Here is a 23,848-nt window from a genome sequence, read left to right as displayed (position 1 = left end):
ATTGAATTATAATTTCCGATTCAACCTTATGCTGTATTTGGGAAGAAGGAAGAAGTAAAATAAATGAGGAAATAAAATAAGGATGCAAAATGATATTTTTCATTTTATCTCTTTAATTATTTTACGCTTTTTGTTTCGATCGATGTAAAATAAAGGTGTAAAATAATTTAATTTTCTTTATCAAGTATGAATAGTAACTTTTCACCCATTATTTACTATCCTCACTCTATTTTGAGAGGGAAATTGTACGATATAAAATAAATTTATTTTACACCATACTTAATATTTTTACCCAAAAAAAAAAGGTAATTTGAAAATTTCTGGCATTTTCAGTCTCTATTTTAGATCCATCCAAACAAAGCATCAAACGCATAATTAATTCCCATAATAAATCTAATAAGTACAAATTAATGATATCATTTTGTCAATAGTGGTGGGCAATGGTTTCTATAAATTAGCTAGATTGATTTCTAACCATAGATGAATTAGAAACACTTGTAACACTTGTAGTACATTTATCTTCCTCTTCAAAAAAAAAAAAAAAAAAAAGGAAATGCAAACCCATTTACAACCAAAAGCTGAGCAAAATGTGTGTCGTGTGCCTAATTTCCCTCCTGCGTTGTGGGGATATAATAGCTTTGCGTCCTTCTCCTTCCCAAATTCGGTAACTCTCTCTTTAGCTTTGATGAAATTCTTAATTTTTTTTACTGTTTATTATTTCCTGTTATGCTTTTAAAATGTCATAATAGCCAAAAAAAATTCAAATATTTTTTAGAAGTTAATGTTTCATTATATTTTTAATTTTAACTTTAGGCCATGTATACAAATTTCACTATTTGGTTTGTGTTGATACGAGAAAAAAAGAATTATTTCTTGCCAAATAATAGCATAAAAAATTTTAATTATTTGCTTATATTTTGCTCAATATGTTACATTCAACATCTTAAATTGAATACTTTACTTGCACAGGAATATGAATTGTACACTAAAAAGGTAGAGTCGCTTAAAAAAAAGGTAAGATGCATATTAATGGATTCTGTGAAGAATCTAGTCCAAAATATTGAACTTATCAGTACGTTATGTCGTCTTGCTGTATCGTATCATTTTGAGATGGAAATCCAAGAGCAGTTAAGTCATGCTTTTAATGTTGTTTCCAATTTTCTTGATGATAATGACTGTGATCTCTATGATATAGCACTTCTTTTTCGAGTTTTAAGACAACATGGATACAAAATGTCGTGCGGTAAGTGTCTGCTTACGATAATAATTATTATGCTAAAGTAAATTTAGTCTATTTCTAAACGGAATTGATGGATTATTACTTCAATTATGAATTAGATGTGTTCAATAAATTCAAAGACAAGGATGGAAAATTCAAGAAAGCTATAATTAATGATGTGAAGGGCATTCTTAGCTTATATGAAGCAAGTTTTGTAAGTGTGCATGGAGAAGATATTCTAGATGAAGCTCTTGCTTTTACAAAGCCAATCTTGGAGTCATTACTAGCTATGCAATCAATTCCTCACCATCTTGCACAAAATATAAGAAATGCTCTCATCTTTCCCTTTCACAAAGGAGTACCAAGAGTTGAGGCCAGGCAATACATCTCTTTTTACGAAGAAGATGAGTCTCGAAATGAAACCCTACTTGAGTTTGCAAAATTAGATTTCAATCGAGTACAATTACTACACAAGCAAGAGCTTGGTGAACTAGTAAGGTAAACTTTGTCCGTAATATAATATGATAAATTAATTTGACTACATCTATTTTACATTTTGTTAAGGCTCTATTCAGTAACAGCTTTTAACGTAGTACATAATATTTTGAACTTAGTTAACATATTATTCTTTTTATTTGAAGTAGCAGGTGAAGAAACGTTTGTACTATTTTATAGAGTGTGAAGAAGTGGATTATGAAATATTAATCCCTCCAACATTTAATGAAAAACTAATAAAATAACTACTTGGACAATCGATACCTATTAAAACAAGTAATTTTACCTTACAAGAATTTCACTGCTTTAACCACTTGATTTATACATCCAAAATTTTATCCCTTTATATTTAAATCCTGAAATTGTCTTTGTATATGATTGGCTTGTTTGCATTATGTTTAGGTGGTGGAAAGACTCCAATCTTCCAGGAAAATTTCCCTATGCAAGAGACAGAATTGTAGAGCTCTATTTCTGGGCATGTTCAATCCAATTCGAGCCTCATTTTGCTCTTCTAAGGTTGATGGTGACCAAATATTTATCAATGATATCATTGTCAGATGACACATACGATGCATATGCTTCAATGGAAGAAATCAATGCTTTTACAGATGCATTTGAGAGGTTTACAATCCCTTCTAATTACTGTCTTTCACATAATTATTTATGTCAAAACAAGTAGAGTTACTAGATATAAAATTATATAATATTATCAAATTAAATAAAACAATATTTAAACAATATTTTATAAATCTTTTTTTTTTTTCAATATTCAGGTGGAATATTGGTGCAATTGATCAACTGCCAGATTACATGAAAGATTTATATAAGGCCTTTTTGGATCTTTTTGAGGAAACAAGTAACATTGGGAGCAAGGAAGGAAGGTCCTATTGTGCCTACTATACAAGGGAGGAAGTAAGATTTGTTTAGGCTTTGATTTAATTAATTAATTAATTTCTTACTCTTTCCACAATTAATTATGGCTGATATAATTATTTTAATTAGTTTAAAGAATTGTTGAGAGCCTACCGTATGGAGGCACAATGGTTTAATGATGGTTATGTGCCAATGTTTGGTGAGTATTTACCCAATGGTGCAACTTCAAGCAGCTACGGAGTAATACTAGCAGCAAGTTTCATTGGAATGGAAAAGTTCGCAGGGTTTAAGGAATATGAATGGCTAAAAGCCAACCCAAAAATTGCTAATGCTGGCAAAATACTTGGTCGTTTGTTGAACGACATAGTATCCCACAAGGTATATTCTCATACTAAAAATTTTATTGAATGACATAAAATTTATTCGGCAAAATTAGTTATTTTAGTAACAGTTGATTGTTTGAGTTGTTTCTCATAAAACACTAAAAGTTAAACGTTACAGGAATTAACCTTTTATAAAAATTAATTCAAATATTATGTTACCCAAAAATAGAAAAAATAGCCTTAAAAAAATTATTGTCAAACACAACCGTAATATATCTCATGCAATGGCAAAGCCACTAAAAATATAAGAATCTCGAATAGAATACTTCTGTTTTTGTTTTCCTAATAACTTCATGCCTCTTTAAATTTTTGCTTAAAGTTTTACTTTCAATTTAAATTGTTGGCTTTGCCCCTGATCCAAATAGGTTTTTATATTTACATAATCTCTAATTGCTTGTGTATTTATCATTTGAAGGATGAGCAAAAGAGGGGAGACTGTGCTTCAAGTGTGGAGTGTTACACAAAAGAATATGGTGTTACAGAAGAAAAAGCAGTTGAAGAAATCTTGAAAATATGTGGAAATGCATGGAAAGATATTAACGAAGAATGCATGAGACCAACTTCTGTTTCAAGGCCTATCCTTGAATGTCTGCTCAACCTTGGTCGCGTTACAGAGCTTGTTTATAAGTTTGATGATGCATATACTAACCCATCAAGTCTTAAAGACAAAGTCATCTCACTCTATCTTGACCCGTTTGCCTTGTCAAAATGAGAAGTTGAAACCCGCTTTTTAAATTTTAATATATATATATATGATGCACTCAATAATTGTGTAATGGTTTGAGCTCTATTTCTTCTATTAGGCTTGTTAAAATTATGTATTATAAATAATTGAATGGGATTATGATTTCAAATCCTGATATCTTGAGTGTTTTATGAATTACAAAAATTTAAGTAATATGAAATATTGTATCATACTTAATCACTCAAACAAAAAAAAAAAAATTGTTGTTTGAAGTGTGCTAGTATTTTTTTTCTTTTTAGTAGCGTTTTATCTGTTTGAGTGAAAACACTAAAATTAAAACCTTATAGGGCTAACGTTCTATAAAATATTATCTTAACCTCTAAAAACTAGTTTAAAAGCTATGTTACTGAATACTATAAAAAGTACCATTTAGCATTTTGATAGGTCAAGATGCTATAAACTACTTAAAAAATTGTTGCCAAATATAGTCATAATAAATTTAGAATTTTGATATTGTTTGGATTAATGGAATTGGGATTTGAAACATAAATAAGTTATGTATTTGCCAAATTCCTTCATTTGATTGAGAAAAAAATAAAAGCCAAAATGTATAGAATTGATAAACTTCATCATATGGCCTAAATTCCATCATTTTGGATGATACAAGATCTCACTTTATTTAGAGGTGAGATTATTACATCAACATTTTGCATATAAAAGAGCAAAACTTAAAACTTGTTATTACAAGGATGATGATATATGAGGTTATCATAAAAATAAAAAATAAAACTAATGGTAATATAAAATTGAGTTTAAAGTTCATCATGCTATAAAGTTCTTTCATTAAACTCTAGGGATTAAATTATGTATTTAGCCTTATAACTTTAAGTATATATTTGAATATTTGTGAATGATATATTTAATGTATGATTATGATGCATATAATTTTACTTTATAGTCAAAAAAAATGATTTGAGTACATAATTTTGATTCTAATTTTCAATTATGTCTTTTTTTTTCTAGATAAAAAGAAGAAAAGAACATAAAGCTAACAGAATTTAGGGTGTCCGATCCCCACACATATCATGCAGGAGTAATTAGGGCTATCATTTTTTATGTACAAGAGAAAGAGATAAAAGAGAAGTTAATAAATATAATATAATATATTGCTTCTTATTATCTTATGAAACTAAATTTGAACTTAGTAAAAAATTATCACGAAATCTTAATTCCCACAAATTATTCAAATTTGTATCCATTTAACGGTTCATAAAATATGATTCGTTCTTATTCACAAAATCAAATCATAGTTTTTTTGATTTTTGAATTAATCATGAATTAATCTATAGACTGATCCGCTCTGAATTTATTCTCAGAATCCCTTCAATCAACGTTAGTAATGGTAAACTCATGATTGAACTATTAAACTCATGATTCTCGTACCAAATCTCATAAATGCAAATTAATATAATCAATTTGTCAAAGTCAATGGTGGTTTCTATAAATTACCCAGATTTATTTCTAAATTAATCTGATTTTTTTCCTTTTTTTCTTCTTTCTTTCTTTCCTTCATCTTCTTCTTCTTTTACTTCTTTGTGCTTTTTTTTTTTATTATTTTTCTTTATTTAATTTAGCTATTAATTAAGTTAATTAATATAATTATTAAAATAAAAGTAGTTTATTAATTTAAAAATCAATAATAAAAACTATGATAAAATAATAAATTACCGATAAAATCAAATTATTTTACAAAACATGCATTAAAGTCAACAACAAAATAACAATAAATTATCAATAAGAAATTTTCATAATTAATTTAACAATAAAATACCGACAAAACAATAACAAAATTAACGATGAAATACTTTTATCGATAAAGCTTATCTATTTTTACAGCGACATTAGCAACAAAAGAAAATTAAATTCAACGACAAAATTGTTGCTAATTTACGGATAAAAAAATTTTTTTTGCTACTTTTTTAGCGGAAAGGGTTTATCAATAAAAATTTTTTATTGCTATTTTGCTAGTAATACTAAATTAGCGACAAAATAAGAAATTAGTGTCAAAATAAGAAATTAATGATAAAATTTTTTGATGGCAATTTAAAAAATTTTTTTTTCTAAAGGAAAAAATCACTTTGCATTAACTTGAATCATAGAAAGCTAACAAACATTCTGGGATATAATCTCAAATTTGGAGATGAGCATAAGAGTAAGAAGCCCTAACTAGAGTATGGGCTCCCACATTAGCAACTTCTATATTTATATTTTCAACATTGGGCCAAATATTTAAATTACCAAATCAACCCCCCCCCCCCCCACCAAAAATAAAATAAAATAAAATAAAAAACCTCTTAAATTCTTAAACCCATATGTGCATTACTCATTCAAAGCATGAACACCCAAAAAGAAAAGAAAAGATCCAATTATTGTTTCAAATCCCAAAAGACCAAGAAACACAGACCAAAAAGGCCAATTTAGGAATCAAAACAGCGAGTTAAAGATGTACCTTTTTGGGGTAAACCAAGAGGGAGTAGGAGCAGACAATGAACTTGAGCTTTTGGCCATCTGAGTTTCAACTGATGGGCTTGGCTCATCAGACGAAGACGGCTTTGTTTCCTCGGTTTCTTCTTGTGCCATGAAAGCGATATATAAAAAATATCTTATTGAAGAAACAACCACAGCTACTTGGTCTTTGAATAGTAGTTAAAGAAGGTTAACTACTTTTCCATCACTCTCTCAAGTCTCAATGCAGAAGAGTGTTTGTCTTTTATTGAAAATGAGTTTTTAACATTTTGCATTTCTGTAATCATTTCGTCAACATAGAAAAAGCTTTTACCTCCAAGATGAAATTTTGAGCTGTAAAAAACTGCCTCTAATCGGATTTGGTTATCTCGGTAACAAACTGACGCGCATCTCTGTTTAGATTCAGGTAAAGTTGCTCTATTCCTTCACTTTTGCCATGCCTAGGAGTCCTGGGACAGGGATTCAGTGCGGCTAGCGCAAAAGCACTATCTCACCAACTGGCAGAAGTAAATAATTTTTTCTTGACGTAACAGAAATAATACTGTAAGTTATATAAAAAAATAATTTTCTCCTCGATCCATAAAATTGATGAAAATTTTTACACACAGATACTCAAATTTGATATTTTTTACTCGTGAATTGATTGAAAAACAATTAAATAATATCTTTATAAGGACAATGCATTAAAGTATCATATTATTTTAAAGGGATATTGAGATATTATGTTGGTTATTTTTTCTATTCATTGAAGGTCGAATGAGTAGAAATAACACTCGAAACTGTACAAGACTTGAACTTGATAACTCTCATTCTTCACATAATTGAAAATTTTACGTACGAACATTTGTAGTGTGACACAGGGACAAACCGAGACATGAATACTTTATATACACCTAAGAAGCTAATTTGTTTAAATGAGAATTTTGTAGTTCTAGAGGCAAAAATTCATATGATTTTATTCCTACAACTTCAATATCGAATAGAACAATTGGATTTTGTAAACTCACAATTACACTAAATATTTCCTTTTCTAGCTCTACAGCAAAGGAAATTGAGCTTTACCTAGGCTTTAGGAGAATTTACTTTCATATTATCCATATCATCTCATCAGGTGCACACGGAAGCGCCGATCTCTCCATACCTGGCCGACTGTCAAATTCCACATTTTCATCATTTGCAGGACCGTCCTCATAAACCCATGGTGACCCACTTCATCCCAATTCCATACAAACAAGGTACAGCAATGTCACATCATAATTAATCAAGCATTATAATTAAGTGCAAACACATCAAACAATTAAATATCATGATGCAAGTGTACAACTAGACATTCATATTCAATTACAATTAAAGAAAGAAGTAGTAATTGACAATATATTATAGTAATTGATCCTTGAAAAATAAATAAATAAATAAATAATAATAAAATAAATAAAGAAATTTATTTTAAATATATTAAGTTAAAGAATTAATCTAAATAAACCTATTAACTTAATTATTCATTATGACTAGGCTAGATTTTATCGAAATTCTAGCTCCCCTAAAATTTAACTAAACCACAATTTTCAAATCCCATCCATCGAACAATCAATCAAACTAAACTCCCATCTTCCTTCAACAGCCAAATCATCATTCAACCATAATTCTAAAAATTAAAACGACCCTCAGTATACAATTTTATGTATTCTTCCAACTTGATACAATACGATTATCAACCACCTTTGCTTTACATCCAGGTAATTAGTTCTTTAGTTAATTACCAAATGATTAAAGTCCTTTATTAATATATATAATTATAACCAATCTTTATTTCACTAACCTTAGTCAATACATAAGTATCAACTAATAAAATCCTTGACTAGCCATAAAGAATCAACGTTCCAATTAGACTTTAATCTAAATAACTTACCTTATGAATAACCCAATTCGCACTTGAATATGTGCCAATATCAACATGTATAATTATCCACCTTTTTATATACACCAAGTAATCGGTCTTAGTTAAATTAAGTTAACAATTATCTAATTCATTGACTAAGTCTTTCTACGGTTATGTTATCTGCTATTCAAATAATTTAAATTCTTATTATTTAATTATATTCACTTCTATATTCAACTATTCCAACATAAAGGTCAAAATATCCTAAATGACTTATATTTCTAATTTCCAGAATCAAGTGTGTTTATCCATCGAGATTCCCTATCAGGAATCATATTCAATTAATTTTTTTTCTAGTTTATTAATTATGTTTCACGTATAGAGAATTATGTAGCTAAACAGTTCTAATTGTATATTCAGAATCTACACGACGAATCCAACGAGTCCTTCAATTAACTATTTATTCAGATTTAATTTAATCAATTAATAGTTTTACAGTTTGGAATTTATACTAAAAATTAGGAACGGGTCTTAGAGCATAGACGATTCCACGATCAGTGGGAGGAGAACAAATTTTTGTCTCTTGGTACCTCGCCGGACCGCCCCGTCGGCACTCAGACAACCCAGAATTTAGCAACCCGCACAGCAAAATGCTCGAAATCTCCTCGGGACTCCGATTCCGTCCCAACTTGGACTGGGTGTGCCAATTTTGGCCGGAAATGGCCCCGACAGTGGCTTCACCGCTGCCATCCATGGCGGATCCTTCGAACGAGCTTGTCGCCGGAATGGATGGGAAAAAGGGGCTCGCCTCGGAGAGAGAAGGCGATTTGCGCTCACCTCATAGCCTGAAATGAGCGGAAACAGTGAGTACCTCGCCGGAAAAGCGGATCGCAAGGTGCGAAGTTTTTTTCGTCCCGATCTCCCTTGCTGCCGGCCTTCACTGCTTAAACCGAAGTTACAGATGGATTCCTTTCGTCGAGCGCTTGAGGTTTGAGTGCTCACTTGCCGGAATCAATGGCCGTAGGCCGGAGAACGAAGGAAAAAACGAAAATGGGAAAATGCCCTGGAGAAGAAGAAGAGAAGAAAAAGAAAGAAAAAGAAAGGCAGTTTCTAGAGTGTTATGGGCATTCCGGTTCGATTCGAATTGATTTGATCTAAATCAGCGATCTGACTCGATTTCGGCTTGATATACAGGTTTTTCACCTGTTTTAAAAAAATTTAAGCTAATTTACGAGTCCCGTCTAGCAACAATAAAATATTTGTTGTATAATCTCTTGGTAAAAACTTAATTTTCAAATGAAAATTTTACGAAATTAAATTTTCGGGTTGTTTCAGTAATAATAAATATCAATTATATCAATGATCTAATTTTTAATTAATGATAAACATTAATTATTTCTTTTGCATTTTTATTTAGATATAAAATTAATTTTGACAAGTTAATTTAAGTATTTACATATGTTTGATTTTCTTCCTGGTTGTAAATATTGTTTTTATTTTGCTAGTTTCAATATGAGATGAAAAATGGAAGAATAAAGAATTTTAATGTATATTTTTTTTCTCTGATTGAAAAAATGATTTATCAAAATAATCAACCAACAAAGCGTATAAATTCCATATAAATTTACATGACTTATATTTATAATTTATTTTGTAATTTTTACTATTTTTCTTGAAATTTTATATTCATATTTTAGTTATAATTTTATTATTTTTCTTAAAATTTGAAACAAATCACAAAAACTACCATAGCAGAAAAACTCAACAAAAGAAAAAATTATGAACTTTCAGTATGTTTCTGTCACGACCCGATACCATAGGCTGAAACAGTGTGTTTCTGCCACGACCCGATACCCCGGTCCAGCCCATAGTAAGCTTAAGGCCTCCAAAACCCGCCTAAACCACAAACTTCATACACACCCAACAAAAATTCTAGAGCAGTAAACCCATATTGATTCCTATATATGTGTGTGTGTCCAGTAATCAATGATCCTGGCCTAACCTCAAATATCTCAAATAAAACGTAGTTCGGGCCAACCAATAGTATATCTCATTCATAATATTCGCTACTGATTCATATGTATTTTAGATAAATATTTAGGGCATTCATAGCTTAGTACACCTATTAAACAAGATTAGTGAGGCATAAAATCCTACAACAGCTTAGTTCAATAATAGCTAGAGAAGTAGTGAAACTCTTACATATAACAATGCCTAAATTAGATAAATACAAAATTAGTAATTTACTTCTATAGCCTTAGGGGGATGATTACAGAGCTTCAGTCGGACCGGTAGGGATTCTACTTCCTGACAAATTAAATAAATAAAAAAAGAGTGAGTTTTGTAACTCAGTGAATAATAATAAATAATGCATATCACAGACATTCACACAAATGCATCCTAAAATACTGAAGTGAATACACAACCAGTCAAGCATACGACATAACATCAGCATTCACAAATAATTTCATCTTCAAATAATCAAACAAGTGAAAATTAGTCAGTGACGCCACCGAAAACCCCGACGTGTGCACTGGGGAGCCGATATCCCATACATGGCCAACCGGTTTAATCCTTACTTGACCATCCGTCTCTTTTTTTTTTATATATACTATCTATTCTTTTCCATATCAATAGGCAGCCACCGTATGATTTTTCCATATCATATATCATCATATGCACACGGGGCACCGATCTCCTCATATATGGCCAAAGGTATTGAAGACCGCCCTCGCAAACCCATAATGGTACATTTCATCCCAATTCCACACAAACAAGACACGACAAATTCACAGCATAAGTAATCAAACAATTCATTCAACGTATTGTACCAAATCAATCCTTAATGCACAACATAAAAATATAATTATATATTAATATTAACATAATATAATTGTGATATAAATGCATACAATCATATATTAATAATAATATGATAATATAACAATGAATATTATTTTATCATTTATATATTTATTATTTTATTTTTATTTTTTTTATAAAAGTAAATGATATGTGTATACAATAATAGTATGCACTATTTATTATTACTCACAGTGATAAAAAAAGGAAGATGCTTTATCTCGGATTTTAACTTGAAGGAGCAGTAGATGGATCTGGACGATCTAAAAAATTTAAGAACACAAAGAAAGAATTATATCAGACAAAGGACTAATTGAAATAAGTAATTAAGGAAATTAATCTAATACACTATCTATGTATATAACTGATAATACTAGATTAATTTCTACCGAAATTTCGGTAGTACATTCCCTAAAATTTGGACTATCCATATGTTTAAATATTAAAAATTCTATTAAATTTTAACTCAATCCAAGTAACCCATCCATAGCCGTAGGACAATCAATCAAGTCGATTTTCCATCTCTTATAATCTCAACATTACCACACAACCGATAGTTTATAAATTAAAATAACATTCAATCAAATCTACCTTAAATCCATACTTTAATTCCATTATTATTATTATTATTATTATTAAAATTTCTCAATTAAATTTATATGGTGCTAATTTAAATTGGCTTTAATTAATTACGGTCTTTTTATCAAATCAACGCTAGTGAAATATATTGGAAAATAACCAATATCGAATTAAATTAATTAGCAACAAATACTAAAAATTAATTAATTTTCTGAAAATAACCAAAATTAATTTATATACCTAAGCACAACAGTGTCGGAATTTGCTTGGCCGGAGACGGAGACTATGCGCGCCGGAGAGACAACCGGAGGTGGCTGGCGCACTAATAGCAGCATGGAAGGAACCAGATCGACTGGTCTTCAACCAGTCTCGCCGGAACAAAGAGAAAGATAGGGGGCAGTCGCTGAGTCGACCAAAACGGGAGTCGTTGCTCGTCTGAGCAGCTGTGCTCACCGGAGCTGCGAGTAGGAGGCGCGACGTCAAGCAGCGGCTGGTGGCTGAGGTCGCGAGGAGCAGCGTTCGCGACGGAGATGGCAGGTGGTGCTGTTGCTCGCCCAAAAGGAAATAGAGGGAGGTGGACCGAGAGGCAGTGGCGGCGCGATCTAACTGAGAGAGAAAGGAAGCGACTGGCGGTGCGACGGCAAGGAGCGATGGCGAGGGTGGCGCGATGAAGGCTCGTTGAGCCTGTTTCTGTTGGTCGGAGACCAGGAGAGAGAGAGAGAAAGAGAGAAAGAAACGGCGGCAGGGAGGGGTAGTTGACGTGGGTCGCCGGTGATCGGAAAAACGAAGATGTTTGGGTTGGTTTGGGACTGATTTGGTTTGATCCAGGTTTGGTTGAAGTTGATGATCAACTCCTTTTATTAAGCAAGACTAAATGAAAAATAAAAAATTACTATTATTTGGATTCGATTGTTGGTATTTTCACTTTATTTTAACTTTAATCAATTAAATTTTCAGCTGAAAACTAAATCTAACCTAAATCACTATATTTGTTACTTAATTAATTTGATTATAAAATTAAGTTTTGATTACAAAATAATTAGGATCGACCGTATGTATAAATCATTTGTCTTCATTTTACTTTATTTATTATTAAAATTACACTAAATCAAGATCTATTTAATCGGTTTGATTACGCTCAAACTTTTAAGCATTTAAAATAATGGGGGCAAGTCCTTGAAAATATAAGGAAAATAATTGGAGTTGTTTGGATTCAAGTGCCTGACCCTGTAGAACATGAATGTGTCGGCAACCGCCAATAAAGATGATTTGATTTGAATGTAAAGTAGATTCAAACCGATGTGACGCGTTTTCTGGAGTCTTATGCTTTGATTTGATTTGAATGGCTTTTTCCTCGTACATAAACACATGGAATGGCCAATGGGTGTCTCATCATCTTAGTTATATTTTACTCAAATCAATTATTTTTTGGTAAAAATTGAGCTTTTGCTTTTATGGTAAAATTCAGGATGTAAATCGTAAAAAACGATCAAGCTTGAATTAGATTACGCTTAAATTGTTTTTAAGATTGTACTTGGACCCGAGTAATATGAATATGTTAAAAGATTAGTACTAATTAATTAATTAATTTTTTATTCTTATAAATTCTTTATGAATTTAATTTAAATAATTTGAAATTCTTGTGGTTTTGAGATCTTTCACTCTACACATAGGTGAAGAGACCAACCAGATCACCTGATTGCCTATTAAACTCATTTTAAAATATAAATAAACAATCAATTATAATTAAATATAAACACATATATATTTCGATTCAACTCTAATGAATTGCTAAGCAAAATTAGTTATGTTTGTATTTCTCAACTCATTTAATTAAAATATTAAACGAAATAATATTTTATAACTCATTTCCTCAAAATCTAAATATCAGTATAAAATGTTAATGTTATGTTATCGAATATTATAAATTTTTTAATAAATTGACAAAATTAGAATTGGAATGGTATGTTTTAATAAAAGGGGTTTGGTGCTGCAGCTCAATGATTAAAATTGATCACAAAATTAATTATGATTATATCTGTTTCAAGCTCTGCAAAATATATCTTTATTATCAGGATTGGAACTTTGGGTCCTATAAATGATTTGTAATTTTATTAATATAATTATACCGAGTGTTCATAATAATTTCAAAATATATAATATTCAGTCAAAAATTTACATTTAATGGTCCGAGATATTTGCTTTGTTATTAATATTTTGTCCCCAATTCGGATCAAAATGACGAAAATATATATTGAGTTAATTATAAATTTTGTGTCCTAATTTTTTTAATTTTTTTTTTATTTTGGTATCTCAATAGAAAATATTTACAATTAAATGTTTCAATATATTAAAAATTTTCATTCAAGTGTCTGCCAGATTACGTAATAAACCGAAATTATAAATAAGAGATATGAGACGCACTTGATATTTTAAAATATGTTGATTATGCTTTAAGTGGGCATGGTCATGTCTCTTTCCTCTCTTCTAAAAATCCTACTTTTCATGTTTGAAGAAAAAAAAAAAAAAAAACAACACAAACCCAAATTGTTAATTGTTAATTTTTCATTTTTATTTTTTTATTGATCTGCAACCATCATCCATAGATTGAAATTGCAGAGAGTATTTACTTGAGAGATTTGAAATTGTTTTTTGTCCTTTCTAATTTTAGCGGTTAATTCTTCGACCATAGATCAATTATTGTTCATTTCATTCAAATGAGATCTGACGTGATATATTCATTTAAAGTCTAATTAATATATTTTAAAATATTAAATATACCTGATATATTTTATTTATGATTTTAATTTGCATATATGCCGGTACATTTGAAAAATTTTAATGAATTTAAAATTTTAATTGTAAATGTTTTCTGTATGCTGCGATATTAAAATAGAAAACTTGTCTAACCTAAGGTATGTGGCTTCCCATTTTGCTTCTAGATATGGATAACATTTGCCTAATTATTGTTGTCAAAGTATACAGTGGTGAGATATGGTTTCTTTAATTAGCTTGAATTGATTTCTAAGCATAAAGGAACTCGAAACACTTTCAAGACCAAAAACAATAGAGATGCAAACCCATTTACAACCAAAACTTGAGCAGAATGTGTGCCGTTGTGTGCCTAATTTCCCTCCTACTTTGTGGGGATATGATAGCTTTGCTTCCTTCTCCTTTTCAGATTCGGTAACCATCTCTTTAGCTTTGATGAGATTATTAGTATTTTCCTATATATTATGCTTTTCAAATTACTAGTTAATTATATTTTAATTTTAAGTTTAACATGTTTCACTTTTTGTTTTCTGGTGACTCAAGAAAAGAAAAGAAAGTTGTTTTCTTGCTAAATGGCATAAAAAAGTTTTTTAATTATTTGCTTATGTTGTGCTCAATATGTTAAATTCAACATCTTAATTGACTATCTTTACTTGCACAGGAATATGAATCATATACTAAAAAGGTAGAGTCGCTTAAGGAAAATGTAAGAGACATGTTAATGGCTTCAACAGAGAATTTAATCCAAAATATTGAACTTATCGATACATTATGTCGTCTTAGTGTATCATATCATTTTGAGATGGAGATCGAAGAGCAATTAAATCATATTTTTTATGCGGTTTCCAAATTTCTTAATGATAATGATAGTGATCTCTATAGTACAGGACTTCTCTTTCGAGTTTTAAGGCAACATGGATATAAGATATCTTGCAGTAAGTGTCTAATTATGCTAAAATTTTAATTATTATGTGTATAAGTGGGGATGGCCAAAATCTATTTTTTGGAACTGAAATTGTCGGTTCAGAACCGGTTGGAATTGAAAACGAAATTGGACAGAATCGAAACTACAACTAGGGAGTTGCAGTCCAGTTCTTATTTTAAGTCTTTTAGAACCGTGAATCAGCGGTTTCGAGAATCGAGTAGTACCGAAGATTTTGATAACCAGTTAGAACCGGCGGTTCCAATGGTTCAAATCGTCGGCGGTTTCAAAAAAATTTAAATTTTGATTTACAACAGCTAGAACCGGCGGTTCCACCATTAACCCTCATAAAAACTATAAACGGCTAGTTTTAAGAGTATTTGTACAAGTACCCAATTATTTTCATTCATCATCACACCAAATTATTTTCTCTACTTTCCAATCTCTCTAAGCTCTCCAATAATATTATCCAAATTATTGTCAAATAATTTCTCCAATGTCTAATTAATCTCCTTGAAATTGTCCAAATTTTTTTCAAATAATATTTCCAATCTCTAATTAGTCTCTCTAATTTGTTTATATTCAATTTTTCCAAGTTACATATTATTATTCTATAATATTATTATTCTATAATGGCAAGTAGAGGAAATTCAAGCCCCTTTTTATAAAAAAGATTAAGTTCAATCCTTTTTTATTTATTCTTAAACTTATTTTTAAAAATTATTTCATAAATATTTAAAATTTAAATTTTGAACTAAACATGTTTCCTAATTTTTTTGATTTTAAAATTATGCGAACAGATCAGAAAAACAGTCTAAAACGTCGGTTTTGGAACCGTTAACTCTGAAACGAGAACTATAATCGTCGATTCTAAACCGGATCAGAAACCTTCAATTTTCAATTTGGTTCTAATTTCCCATTATTTGGAACTGGAACTCGGGTTCTGGAACCGTGGCTATCCCTGCGTATAAACTTTGATATTAATTATTATGCTAAAATAAATTTATTGTATTTCAAAACAGGATTAACATACTATTAATTTAATTTTGAACTAGATGTGTTCAACAAATTCAAGGACAAGGATGGAAATTTCCAGAAAGCTATCAGTAATGATGTGAAGGGGATTCTCAGCTTATATGAAGCAAGTTTTGTAAGTGTGCACGGAGAAGATATTCTAGATGGAGCTCTTGCTTTTACAAAGCCAATCTTGGAGTCATCACTAGCTATGCAATCAATTCCTCATCATCTTGCACAACATATAAGATATGCTCTCATCTTGTCCTTTCACAAAGGAGTACCAAGAGTTGAGGCCAGGCAATACATTTCTGTTTACGAAGAAGATGAGTCTCGAAATGAAACCCTACTTGAGTTTGCAAAATTAGATTTCAATAGAGTACAATTACTACACAGACAAGAGCTTGGTGAACTAGTAAGGTAAAGTTTATTTGTCAAGCAATTAATTTGACTATACAAACTTAAAACTATCCATCTGCATATTCTTAAAGACTGCGAGGATACTAATAGTACTAACACAATATTTTCAGGTGGTGGAAAGATTCCAATCTTGCAGGGAAGCTTCCCTATGCAAGAGACAGAATCGTAGAGCTCTATTTCTGGGCATGTTCAATACAGTCCGAGCCTCATTTTGCTCTCTTAAGGTTAATGGTAACTAAATATCTGATAATGGTATCATTATCAGATGACACATATGATACATATGCTACAATGGAAGAAATAATTGCCTTTTCCGATGCATTTGAGAGGTTTGCTATTTCCGATGTAATTACAAGAAATAATTACACTTGGGATTCCTATTGGTGGATTTTATTTTATTTTATTTTTATTTCTTTTAATATTCAGGTGCAACATTAGTGCAATTGATCAACTCCCAGATTACATGAAAGATCTCTACAAGACCTTTTTGGATCTTTTTGAGGAAACAAGTAATATTGTGTGCAAAGAAGGAAGGTCCTATTGTGCCTATTATACGAAGGAGGCAGTAAGATTTGTTTAGGCTTTGTTTTAATTAATTAATTATTGAAATTTTAAAACTATTATGTTATATGTATCTTTGCTGATAGATAGCATGATCTTTGTATTTTTTTTTAACTATTTTAATTAGTTTAAAGAATTATTGAGAGCCTACCGGATGGAGGCGAAATGGTCTAATGATGGATATGTGCCAACATTTGGGGAGTATTTGCACAATGGTGCAACCTCAAGCAGCTATGGAGTAGTTCCAGCAGTATGTTTTGTTGGGATGGGAAAATTTGCAGGCATCAAGGAATATGAGTGGCTAAAAGCTAACCCAAAAATTGCTAATGCTGTCAAGATAATTGGTCGTTTGTTGAACGATATAGTATCCCATGAGGTATGTTCTCATACTACTATAAATTTTGTTAAATGCATATGCAGTATCCGATGCAACGGCAATGCCATTAAAAAGAGAAGAGGGTTCCATCCAAGACTTCTGATTTTTTTTTTTTTTTTGGTTTTTCTAATAACTTCAATCACTTGCCCGCTCTATATTTTTACTTAACGTTTTACCTTTAATGTATATCGTTAGCTTCGCTCCTGATCCCAATAGGTTTGTATTTCTTATATAATTTCTAATTACTTGTGTATTTATTATTTGAAGGATGAGCAAAAGAGGGGAGATTGTGCTTCAAGTGTAGAGTGTTACAAAAACGAATATGGTGTTACAGAAGATATTGCAGTTGAAGAGATATTGAAAATTTGTGGAAATGCATGGAAAGACATTAATGAGGAATGCATGAGACCAAATTCTACTCCAAGGCCTATCCTTGAATGTCTCGTCAACATTGCTCGCATTACAGAGGTTGCTTATACGTTTGATGATGGATATACTAACCCATCAAGTCTAAAAGACAAAGTTATTTCACTCTTTCTTGAGCCACTTGCCCTGTCAAAATGAGAAGTTTAAACCCGCTTTTTAAATTTTAATATATATGTATTTTTCCATTTGCATGCATATGATGCACTCAATAATTGTGTAATGGTTTGAGCTCTATTTCTTCCATTAGGCTTGTTAAAATTATGTATTATAAATAACTGAATGGGATTATGATTTCAAATCCTGATATCTTGAGTGTTTTATGAATTACAAAAATTTAAGTAACATGAAATATTATATCATAGCTAATCACTTAAATAAAAAAATTTGTTTTTAGAAGTGTGCTCGTATTTTTTTTAGTAGCATTTAACTGTTTGAGTAGCAAGCTCTTGGAGTGAAAACACTAAAATTAAAACCTCTTAGGGGTTAACATTCTATAAAACATTATCTTAACCTCTAAAAATTAGTTTAAAAGTTATATTACTAAATATTATAAAAAGTAGCGTTTATAGTATTAAACTAATGGTAATATAAAATCGAGTTTAAAGTTTATGGTGCCATAAAGTTCTTTTATTAAATTCCAGGGATTAAATTTATATATTCAGACTTATAACTTTACCTGTATATTTGATATTTGTGAATGATATGTTTCATGTATGATTACGATGCATATAATTTTACTTTGTTGTCAGAAATATGATTTGAGTATATAATTTTGATTCTAATTTTGAATTATATCTTTTTTTTTTCTTGATAAAAGGAAGAAAAGAACATAAAGCTACCAGAATTTATGGTGTTTGATCCACACATATATCATGAAGGAGTAATTAGGGCTATCATTTTTTATATACAAGAGAAAGAGATAAAAGAGAAGTTAATAATGAATATAATATATTGCTTTTTATTATCTTATGAAACTAAATTTGAACTTAGTAAAAAATTATCGGGAAATCTTAATTTTCACGAATTATTCAAATTTATATCCATTTAACGGTTCAAAAAATATTGAATTAAAGTATAATAGTTTTTTTATTTGGACTGTCCAATTAAATTAATATTGAATTAAAGTATAAATTGATCCGGTCTGAATTTATTCTCATAATCCCCCTAACCAACATTAGCAACGGTAAATTGGTCTCTTTAATCTCAGTTGTCACTGATTAAATCCGTTATCTTTAATTCAACTATTAAACTCATGATTCTCGTACCAAACCTCATAAATACAAATTAATATAATTAATTTGTCAAAGTCAATGATGGTGCCTATGGTTTCTATAAATTACCCAGATTTATTTCTAACTATGGATAAATTAGAAACACTTGCAGTACCTTTATCTTCCTCTTCCAAGCAAGAAAAAAAAAATGGAAATGCAAACCCATTTACAACCAAACATTCAGCAAAATGTGTCTGGTTTTGAGCCCCCCTCCTACTTTGTGGAGATATAATAGCTTTTAGGGCTTCTTTCTTTTTTTCTTTTCTTCTACTACTGTACTTCTTTTCTTTTTTTTTTTCCTGTTTTTCGTTTTTCCTTCCTTCATCTTATTCTTCTTCTTTTACTTCTTTGTGCTTTTTTTTTTTTTATTATTTTTCTTTATTTAGTTTAGCTATTAAAGTTTAATTAATATAATTTATTATTATTATTTTATTTAATTTAGCTATTAATTAAGTTTAAATAATATAATTATTAAAATACAATTAGTTTATGAATTTAAAAATCAATAATAAAAACTGTGATAAAATACCAATAAAATCAACTTATTTTATAAAATATGCATTAAAGTCAACGACAAAATAACAATAAATTATCAATAAGAAATTTTCATAATTAATTTAACGATAAATACCGACAAAACAACAATAAAATTAATGATAAAAAATATCAATAAAATGGCGACAAATAATTTTACCGCTAAAACTTGTCTAATTTTTACGATGACATTGGCAACAAAAAAAAAAAATCAGTGACAAAATTGTCGCTAATTTACCAATAAAAATTTTGTTGTTGCTACTTTTTTAGCGACAAGGGTTGTCCAATAAAAACTTTTTATTGCTATTTTGTGAGTAATACTAAATTAGTGACAAAATAAGGAACGAACGATAAAATTTTTGTGATGGGAATTCCCTTTTTTCGTATAATGCTATATGTATTAATTTCAGTACTTAAAATTATTTAGTCAACTTTTGTTTTTTCTTTTTTTTTTTTTTTTCTGAAAGGAAAAGATCACTTTGCATTAATTGAATCATAGAAAGCTAACAAACATTCTGGGATATAATCTCAAATTTGGAGATGAGCATAAGAGTAAGAAGCCCTAACTAACTAGGGGATGGGCTCCCACATTAGCAAGTTGTATATTTATATTTTCAACATTAGGCCAAATATATAAATTTCAATATTTGTTTTGTGGTGACATGAGAAAAGAAAAGAAAATTATTTTCTTGCTAAATAGCATAAAAAAGTTTTAGTTATTTGCTCATGTTGTGCTCAATATATTTATAATTCCTGAAACTTAAGGTTTATTTTTTTTTTCTCACTACCTATTAATTGTTTACGTGAATTACTATATAGAAGGATATTGTGGAAAATTGCATTGTTAAGGACTAATGTGTTTAATATTTGGATTTATAATTGGTTGGGTGTACGGTTAACATAAAATGGCCTAAGCCATGTTGGTTGGTTTACCCTCCCCATTATATGCCATTTACTTAAGGTATATTTACACGTATCTTAATGGGGATACTCCAAAAAGAAAGTGGAACTATAATTTTAGAACGAAAGAAATACTATCTTTTAAAATGAAAATATTTAATTAAAAGCCAGTTGAAAGGGAGGAAGCAAGGAAAGAAGAAACTCAAAGAAAACAAAACCAAATAAAAATAATCAATTGATTTAAGTTCATTATGAGTAGGGCAATGAATTCATTGGAGAATGAATAATTGGAAATTAATAATAGACATATAGAAATGGGTTTGGTTTTGTTTGGGAGTGCGTGATGGGTCTAAAGAATATATAGAGGATTATGATCTGCTGCATGATAAATATAAATATAAAGATAAAGATAAAGATATACATTAAAAGGGATGAATTGTCCTTTTCATACTGATCTGATCATTACCAAATTGAAATAAGAAGAGCAATCACAAGCATTATTAATATTTATTTGTATCAGCTTAGCTTAGCCTCTATCGTAATATCATACACAGAGATTTCATTTTCATCTATCGAGAGAGAGAGAGAGACAGATTCAAATGCTGTAATGGAAATGCAAACCCATTTACAACGAAAAGTTGAGCAAAATGTGTCTCGTTTTGTGCCTAATTTCCCTCCTACTTTGTGGGGATATAATAGCTTTACTTCCTTCTCCTTTGCAGATTCGGTAACCACCTCTATCAACTGTTTATTATTTCCTATTATGCTTTTAAAATATCCTAATAGCCAAAAAAAATTCAAATATTTTTGAAAAATTAATAGTTCATTGTATTTTTAATTTTAACTTTAGGCAATATATACAAATTGCACTATTTGTTTTGTGTTGACACAAGAAAAGAGAAGAAAAGAAAATTATATTCTTGCTAAATAGCGTAAAAAAGTTCTAATTATTTGCTTATGTTGTGCTTAATATGTAAAATTCAACATATTAAATTGAATATCTCTTTGCTTGCACAAGAATATGAATCGTACACTAAAAAGGTAGAGTCGCTTAAGGAAGAGATAAGAGACATATTAATGGATTTAACGAAGAATCTAATACAAAACGTTGAATTTATCAATACGTTATGTCGTCTTGGTATATCGTATCATTTTAAGATAGAGATTGAAGAGCAGTTAAATCATATTTTTCATACTGTTTACAATTTTCTTGATGATATTGACTGTGATCTCTATAATATAGCACTTCTCTTTCGAGTTTTAAGACAGCATGGATATAAGATGTCCTGCGGTAAGTGTCTATTTATGTTAAAATTTTAGTTATTACGTGTAGAAGTAGGGGTGGCCAAAATCCAGTTTTTGATATTGGAGCTGTCAGTTCAAAACCCGTTGGAATTGAAACTAGACAAAACCAGAACCGTAACTGGGAGCTGCGGTTCAATTCTAGTTCTAAATTTTTTAGAACCATGAACCAACGGTTCCAAGAACCGGACATAATCGAAGGTTTTGACAATCGGTTAGAACCGATGGTTCCAATGATTCAAACCGTCAGTGGTTCCTAAAAAAAATTTGAATTTTGATTTACAACAGCTAGAACTGGTGGTTTATCACTAATCTTCTTAACAATTATAAACGGTTACATAACAACTACTTTTAAGGAATTTATGCTAAGTTAGATTTTTTGGTTTTATTATAAATACTTCATTATTCATTCATCCTCATACTACATTATTTCTTTTTAAGCTCTCCAATTTATAATTATTGTCCAAATTATTATCAAATAATTTCTCCCAACTCTAATTGTTCTCCTTGAAATAGTCCAAATTATTCTCAAATAATATCTCCAATCCCTCATTATTTCCCTAATTTTTTCTACTTAATTTTTTTCAAGTTATATATTATTATTATTCTGTAATGCTAAGTAGAGGAAATTCAAGCCCTTTTTTCTTTGAAAAAAATTAAGTTGAAACCCCTTTTTTATTTTTTCTTAAAGTTATTTTGAAAAATTAAATTTTAAATTTTGAATAAAAAATGTTTCCTAATTCTTTGATTTTAAAACTATGCAAACGCGAGAAACCAATCAAGTAACTGTTGATTTTAGAACCATTAACTACCAAAACCAGAACTAGAATTATAATCGGCCGGTTCTAATTTGGAACAATCAACTTCCAGTTCGATTTGATTCCACATTATCTAGAACCAGAACCATCATTGTTTTTGAAACTGGAACTGGAGTTCCGGAACCATGGTTACCCCTATGTATAAGCTTTGATATTAATCATTATGCTACAATAAATTTAGTCTATTTCAAAACAGTATTAACATATTATTAATTTAATTATGATGTGTTCAACAAATTCAAGGACAAGGATGGAAATTTCCAGAAAGCTATCAGTAATTATGTCAAGGGCATTCTCAGCTTATATGAAGCAAGTTTTGTAAGTGTGCATGAAGAAGATATTCTAGATGAAGCTCTTGCTTTTACAAAGTCAATCTTGGAGTCATCACTAGCTATGCAATCAATTCCTCATCATCTTGCACAACATATAAGAAATGTTCTCGTCTTGTCCTTTCACAAAGGAGTACCGAGAGTTGAGGCTAGGAAATACATTTCTGCTTACGAAGAAGATGAGTCTCGAAATGAAACCCTACTTGAGTTTGCAAAATTAGATTTCAATCGAGTACAATTACTACACAGACAAGAGCTTGGTGAACTAGTAAGGTAAAGTTTATTTGTACAGCAATTAATTTTACTGTACGAACTTAAAACTATCCATCTGCATATTCTTAAAGAATGCGAGGATACTAATAGTACTAACACAATATTTTCAGGTGGTGGAAAGATTCCAATCTTGCAGGGAAGCTTCCCTATGCAAGAGACAGAATCTTAGAGCTCTATTTCTGGGCATGTTCAACACAATCCGAGCCTTATTATGCTCTTTTAAGGTTAATGGTAACCAAATATCTGACAATGGTATCATTATCAGATGACACGTATGATGCATATGCTACAATGGAAGAAATCAATGCCTTAACCGATGCATTTGAGAGGTGCTATTTCTGATGTAATTGCAAGAAATAATTACACTTGGGTTTCCTACTGGTGGATTTTATTTTATTTTTATTTCTTTAATATTCAGGTGCAACATTA

General features: G+C 30.1%; 3 protein-coding genes, 1 long non-coding RNA gene and 1 pseudogene across 4 annotated transcripts in view; 3 read left to right on the top strand and 2 right to left on the bottom strand.

Annotated features, from left to right (window-relative positions):
- LOC105636000 (Major facilitator superfamily protein) overlaps positions 1-6,637 on the bottom strand; it is an 83,717-nt gene extending 77,080 nt beyond the window's left edge. The window contains exon 1 of the mRNA XM_089722222.1: positions 6,165-6,637. Within this exon, the coding sequence (XP_089578348.1) occupies positions 6,165-6,295 (131 nt within the window). The 5' untranslated portion in view covers positions 6,296-6,637. The remainder of the gene's footprint in view (positions 1-6,164) is intronic.
- On the top strand, positions 970-3,691 carry LOC119369168 (putative terpene synthase 6). The gene is made up of 6 exons (XM_089722226.1): positions 970-1,243; positions 1,339-1,717; positions 2,117-2,335; positions 2,488-2,626; positions 2,717-2,965; positions 3,386-3,691. Exons 1-6 carry the CDS (start codon positions 1,030-1,032, stop codon positions 3,680-3,682), a joined length of 1,497 nt encoding a protein of 498 aa, XP_089578352.1. The 5' UTR covers positions 970-1,029; the 3' UTR covers positions 3,683-3,691.
- A 3,450-nt stretch (positions 6,638-10,087) lies between the features above and the next one.
- LOC110009680 (uncharacterized) lies at positions 10,088-12,386 on the bottom strand. Its single transcript, XR_002284561.3, has 3 exons — positions 11,742-12,386; positions 11,116-11,185; positions 10,088-10,367 (listed from the first exon to the last, which is right to left on the bottom strand). It is a non-coding gene; the product is annotated as an uncharacterized LOC110009680 (long non-coding RNA).
- Positions 12,387-14,468: 2,082 nt separating this feature from the next.
- Positions 14,469-18,313, top strand: LOC119369095 (putative terpene synthase 6). Its single transcript, XM_089723040.1, has 7 exons — positions 14,469-14,687; positions 14,935-15,208; positions 16,251-16,629; positions 16,740-16,958; positions 17,056-17,194; positions 17,318-17,566; positions 17,834-18,313. The coding sequence occupies exons 1-7, from the start codon at positions 14,574-14,576 to the stop codon at positions 18,128-18,130; spliced, it is 1,671 nt and encodes a 556-aa protein (XP_089579166.1). The 5' UTR covers positions 14,469-14,573; the 3' UTR covers positions 18,131-18,313.
- Positions 18,314-21,304: 2,991 nt separating this feature from the next.
- Positions 21,305-23,761, top strand: LOC105636040 (putative terpene synthase 6 pseudogene; annotated as a pseudogene).
- Positions 23,762-23,848: the final 87 nt, after the last annotated feature.

This window comes from Jatropha curcas, chromosome 6, assembly GCF_041381405.1.
Source record: "Jatropha curcas cultivar XTBG-Jc1 chromosome 6, XTBG_Jcur_1.0, whole genome shotgun sequence".
Taxonomy (NCBI): Eukaryota; Viridiplantae; Streptophyta; class Magnoliopsida; order Malpighiales; family Euphorbiaceae; genus Jatropha; species Jatropha curcas.
The sequence above is the reverse complement of the archived record's forward strand: the minus strand, read 5'-3'. Positions and strand labels throughout refer to the sequence as shown.